This window comes from Oncorhynchus masou, chromosome 6 (assembly GCF_036934945.1).
Source record: "Oncorhynchus masou masou isolate Uvic2021 chromosome 6, UVic_Omas_1.1, whole genome shotgun sequence".
NCBI lineage: Eukaryota > Metazoa > Chordata > Actinopteri > Salmoniformes > Salmonidae > Oncorhynchus > Oncorhynchus masou.
This window is the reverse complement of record NC_088217.1, coordinates 57,941,341-57,947,729: the sequence shown is the minus strand read 5'-3', so window position 1 is coordinate 57,947,729 and position 6,389 is coordinate 57,941,341. Positions and strand designations below refer to the sequence as shown.

At 41.2% G+C, this 6,389-nt stretch overlaps 1 protein-coding gene across 1 annotated transcript; it reads left to right on the top strand.

Moving 5' to 3' along the window:
- The first annotated feature begins 452 nt into the window (after positions 1 to 452).
- LOC135541637 (odorant receptor 131-2-like) lies at positions 453 to 1,373 on the top strand. Its single transcript, XM_064967952.1, has one exon. The coding sequence runs from the start codon at positions 489 to 491 to the stop codon at positions 1,371 to 1,373; it is 885 nt and encodes a 294-aa protein (XP_064824024.1). The 5' UTR covers positions 453 to 488.
- The last annotated feature ends 5,016 nt before the right edge of the window (positions 1,374 to 6,389 follow it).

The window sequence follows — 6,389 nt, the reverse complement described above, 5'->3', positions numbered from 1 at the left end:
ATAGCTACTTTTACTTAACATGGCATAGTTGGTGTGGCAATTATTTCCAGATCTGATGCTTATCTAACATTTTCAAGAATCAAGAAGACACTGAATCAGTTTAAGACAGTTTACAGAACCTTCCTAGTTTTATTGCTTTTTTGGCTAGCTGTGGCCTCACATTTAACAAAGGACTGCTAAAAATCAAGGCTTCTTATTGTGTAATTTATTAAGGGAAAGATACTATATTTATTTTTAAAAATGTTACTTTTACCAGATGAGAACTGTTACACTTGTTTACAATGACAACCAAAAATGTTGGCTTACTGTAGACAAACTGTTACTGTTTTGACTGCAATTTGTTTGAAATGTGCTCCAATTTCTCTATTAAGAAAATGAACTCTACAGCCAGCCTGTTGGACATGAACTTCACATCCCAGATGTCAGTTGGAGGTGGTGGCTATCCTAAAGACAGCTTTAGCACCGCCTTGACCAAGAACATTGTGGCCATGCTGGTGTGGCTGGCCCTAAGTTTTATCAACGTAAGTATGGTCCACACCTTCCTCAAGCATAACTTTTTCTATGAGGACCCGCGCTACATCATGTTCATCTATATGGTCATAAATGACGCCCTGCAGCTCACCCTGGTAACGGCACTGTACGTAGTCAGCTACATTTTCTTCAAGATCCATGCTTCCGTGTGCTGCCTGCTGGTGATGACTGCCGTTTTGACCACACGCTCCACCCCTCTCATATTAGCCGGTATGGCCGTGGAGCGCTACCTGTCTATCTGTTTCCCCTTACACTACGGGCACACATGCACGGTGTCACGCACCATTGCCCTCATCGTGGTCATCCTGTTCTTAACGGTGGCCGTGCCTCTCACTGACCTCCTGGTCACACTCATCAAGGAGCCCCTGGGCTTCTTTCACACCTCCGTCTTCTGTGATCACTCCCTCATCTTCCGGGACCGCTCCATCTACTACAAGAACGCTGTGTTTGACAGCATCTATTTTTCCTTTGTGACTCTCACGCTGCTCTACACTTATTGTAAGATCATGCTAACGGCACATGCTGCCTCCACGGACCTGGTGTCCATAAAGAGGGCAAGGAATACAGTGCTACTCCACGGGGTGCAGCTGCTGCTGTGCATGCTGGCTTTTGTAGTCCCCTCTCTGCAAGCAGCCCTCATCGCTCTCTTCCCACAGTTTGTCCTGGAGATCCGTTACATCTTTTTCCTGCTGGTCTACATCATCCCACGATTCCTCAGCCCCATGATCTACGGTTTCAGGGACGAGAAGTTCCGCAAATACTGGGCAAGGTACCTGACGTGTCGTAGGAACAATATATCCAGATTGTGGCCAGCTATGAAAGTGAATCTCAAGTTCAGGTGATAGGAACATTTTGCTTGAATTCTGGGAAAAAATATAGAATATGAAGTATTGCATGTAGTGATGGGTGAAAAATGTGGGCGTCCTTGTCAGTGACATACGGTTGTAGTCGGAAGTTTACATACACTTAGGTTGGAGTCATTAAAACACATTTTTCAACCACTCCACACATTTCTTGTTAACAAACTATAGTTTTGGCAAGTTGGTTAGGACATCTACTTTGTGCATGACACAAGTAATTTTTCAAACAATTGTTTACAGAGAGATTATTAAACTTTAACTTGTATCAGAATTCCAGTGGGTCAGAAGTTTACATACACTAAGTTGACTGTGCCTTTAAACAGCTTAGAAAATTCCAGAAAATTATATCATGACTTTAGAAGCTTCTGATAGGCTAATTGATATCATTTGAGTCATTTGGAGGTGTACCTGTGGATGTATTTCAAGGTCTACCTTCAAAGTCATTGCCTCTTTGCTTGACATCATGGGAAAATCAGCCAAGACCTGAGAAAAAAATTGTAGACCTCCACAAGTCTGGTTCATCCTTGGGAGCAATTTCCTAACACCTGAAGGTACCACGTTCATCTGTACAAACAATAGTACGCAAGTATAAACACCATGGAACCACGCAGTCATCATACCGCTCAGGTCTAGTGGTAGTGGTTAGAGCGTTGGACTAGTAACCGGAAGGTTGCAAGTTCAAACCCCCGAGCTGACAAGGTACAAATCTGTCGTTCTGCCCCTGAACAGGCAGTTAACCCACTGTTCCTAGGCCGTCATTGAAAATAAGAAGTTGTTCTTAACTGACTTGGTAAAATAAATAAAAAGGAGTCGTGTTCTGTCTAATATAGCAAAGGACCTTGCGAAGATGCTGGAGGAAACAGGTACAAAAGTATCTATAGCTATATCTATCCAGCTATCTATAGCTATATCTATCCAGTAAACCGAGTCCTATATCGACATAACCTGAAAGGCCGCTCAGCAAGGAAGATGCCACTGCTCCAAAACCGCCATAAAAAAGACAGACTATGGTTTACAACTGCACATGGGGACAAAGATTACACTTTTTGGAGAAATGTACCCTGGTCTGATGACACAAAAATGGAACTGTTTGGCCATAATGACCATTGTTATGTTTGGAAGAAAAAGGGGGAGGCTTGCAAGCCAAAGAACACCATCCCAACCATGAAGCACAGAGGTGGCTGCATCATGTTGTGGGGGTGATTTGCTGCAGGATGGACTGGTGCACTTCACAAAATAGATGGCATCACGAGGGTGGAAAATTACGTGGATATTTTGAAGCAACATCTCAAGACATCAGTCAGGAAGATTAACCTTGGTCGCAAATGGGTCTTCCAAATGGACAATGACCCCAAGCATAATTCCAGTGGTGGCTAAATGGCTTAAGGACAACAAAGTCAAGGTATTGGAATGGCCATCACAAAGCCCTGACCTCAATCCTATAGAAAATTTGTGGGCAGAAATGAAAAAGTGTGTGCGAGCAAGGAGGCCTTCAAACCTGACTCAGCTACACCAGCTGTGTCAGGAGGAATGGGCCAAAATTCACCCAACTTGTTGTGGAAAGCTTTGGGAAGGCTACCCAAAACCCTTGACCCAAGTTAAACGATTTAAAGGCAATGCTGCCAAATACTAATTGAATGTATGTAAACTTGTGACCTACTGAGAATGTGATGAAAGGAATAAAATATTAAATAAATAATTCTCTCCTATTATTCTGACATTTCACATTCTTAAAATAAAGTGGTGATTCTAACTGACTTAATTATGACAGGGAATTTTTACCAGGATTAAATGTGGCTACGGTGTATGTAAACTTCCTACTTCAACTGCATATGCGCCACTTGACAACACTGAATATTATGTCATAAATTGTCATTATGTTTTTATACTGTAACATAATGCTGTTTCCTGGAAAAACACGTTCAATGACTCAATGACTCATTCCTACAGGGTGTAAATAAAATAAGAACTGTGTGTGTGTGTGTGTGTGTGTGTGTGTGTGTGTGTGTGTGTGTGTGCATGCGTGTGTGTGTGTGCGCGTGTGTGTGCGCGTGTGTGTGCGCGTGTGTGTACGTGCGTGTGTGTATGCGTGTGTGTGTGCGCGTGTGTGCGTGTGTGTACGTGCGTGTGTGTAACCACTCAAATTCATAGACGGACCTATAGATCCAACGAAATCGGCATGATAACCGGAAGGAGTAAAAGGCATATTAAGAGACATTTCCTTGCATTCCAGTGGACATATCAACTACCCCTGGATTCTTGAGAATGTTACAATCATCCCCTGAGAGTGTAATAACAGGGCTGCCCAACCCCGGTTCCCAGAGAGCTACCTTTTTGTAGATTTTCGCTTCAACCCAAATCTAGCACACCTTATTCTAATAATTTAGTTGGTTGATAAACTGAATAGAACAGGTTTGGGCAGTCCTGGTGTAGTACAACTGTGTTACCCTACCATAACCTAAAATGTAAGTTTACTACAACATTCATTATGTTTTTGTTGTCATTGAGTCTTTATTAATAAACCATGTAAAGCTTTGAAATATAATGCTAATCCTTTACCATTGTTTGTACAGATCCAGTTAATCAAATTTGGTTCAATACCATGGAACAATGTTACAGAACAATGTAATGTCATTCATCCATAAAGAAACAAAACCACTGTATTCCTTCCTAGTTTCAAATTGTATGACACTTTCCAGCCCTGTATTTAAACTATTGAAATGATGAACAACAGCCGAGTGGATTACTTAAATTACTCTTTCATCAAAAACTTCATAACATCTGCCCTGTAGGCATAATCATCAACTACATTTACATTTACATTTAAGTCATTTAGCAGACGCTCTTATCCAGAGCGACTTACAAATTGGACTACATTAATGTAACTTTCGTGTGTACTTTCTTCAAAAGTCATATCTTCTACAGGGTTCCTGGGGTAAATTCTATACACTCTCTGATTTGGGAGCTAAATGAATGAACAAACTGTTTCGATTCCCAATGTCCACCAAAAAGTGCCGTTCGGATACGACCCATCACTACCCTACAGTATTCATCTTTTTTGAAATTTACAGTAGGGAAATGGCAGGGTGATGAATTTCTTGTTCAGTACGTGTGGTTTATCCTCAGGTATTTACATTCCCATTTCAGTTATCCTTTCCTTGTATGGTTCCCCAACCCCATGGAAAGTTTGCCCACTAATTGAGCAAGCAATTTCAACTATTTTGTACTGATGGGTATAAAAGGAAAAGGGGATACCTAGTCAATTGTACAACTGAAATATGTCTTCTGCATTTAAGCAAACCCCTCTGAATCAGAAGGCTGCCTTAAACAACCTCCACATCTTCAGCACCCAGTGAACAGAGGGTTAACTGCCTTGCTCAGGAGCAGAACAACAGAGCTTTACCTTGTCAACTCAGGGATACGATCCAGCAACCTTTCGGTTACTGGCACAACGCTCTAACCACTAGGCTACCTCACTGCACATTAGGAAATACAACTTTATACTGTATGTGCTCATTAATGGGTATATTTTCATTCCACTGCACAACCTCCCACACACTTAAATCTGTCTTGTGCACCAAACATGATGGAAGAATACCTCTAGACACAATTTCCTAAAGAGTATTTCATTTTTATGTAACACTTTACAACAACGTTTCATACGGCATTCTAATAGTGCTTATAGTGCTTTATGAGTGCAGTTAGATGCATTATAATGCATTATGCATGGCTCATAAGGCGTTATACATGCGATTATAATGCATTATGTAAAGGGTACTCATCGGATGTGTTACTAATATTTCAAATAAGTTTAATACTATCATGCCAAGTCTTCTAAGCTGTCTATCCTCATTCATCCCGGTCATCTACAAGACCCTGCTAGGTAAAGTCCCGCCTTATCTCTGCTCGCTGGTCACCATAGCTGCACCCACCCGTAGCACACGCTCCAGCAGGTATATCTCACTTGTCACCCCTAATGCCAATTCCTCCTTTGGCCGCCTCTCCTTCCAGTTCTCTGCTGCCAATGAATGGAACGAAGTACAAAAATCTCTGAAACTGGAAACATTTATCTCCCTCACCAGCTTTAAGCACCAGCTGTCAGAGCAGCTCACAGATCACTGCACCTGTACATAGCCCATCTATAAATAGCCCAAACAACTACCCCTTCCCCTACTGTATTTATTTATTTATTTTGCTCCTTTGCACCCCAGTATTTCTACTTTGCACACTCATCTACTGTCAAATCTACCATTCCAGTTTTAATTGCTATATTGTATTTACTTTGCAACCATGGCCTATTTATTGCCTATACCTCCATTATCTCACCTCATTTGCTCACATTGTATATAGACTTATTTTTCTACTGTATTATTGACTGTATGTTTGTTTTACTCCATGTGTAACTCTGTGTTGTTATATGTGTCGAACTGCTTTGCTTTATCTTGGCCAGGTCGCAGTCGTAAATGAGAACTTATTCTCAACTTGCCTACCTGGTTAAATAAAGGTGATATATATATATATATATTTAAATTCAATTCCCCAGCCCTATCCCTCAGTTTACCAATCAAATGGGCGGATTGGGCTGTTGAAAAGACCGGCTTTGGCTGTAATGATCATGCACCATCCCCTCCCGTTCTACTGACTCCTCACTCCCCAATCGATTACATCATCTCACTTAGATGTTTCAAAATGCATCTATATAAACCAGTAGCTTCGCCTCACAAATTTACTGGCTCGTCAGACAGGCATTGTGTGGTAAGTTGTACAGCCTTTCTCATCATGTGGACGCTGATTACAGATGGAGACTAGGGATTCGAAAATCTCACTTGCAACTCTCCGAAACAACATAGGCCCATAGGCCAACGGATTACTTCTTAACAATTTTAAATGGAATTATCATGAATCATTCCAATTGATGAAATATGAGATGAGATGACAGCAATGACAATAATTATAATTTCTTAGTGAGTACATTAGATTAATGTGTGTTGTGCAGGT

Bases quoted from the DNA above. Each gene is read 5' to 3' on its own strand.
- LOC135541637 (XM_064967952.1), top strand. From the start codon at position 489: ATGCTGGTGTGGCTGGCCCTAAGTTTTATCAACGTAAGTATGGTCCAC.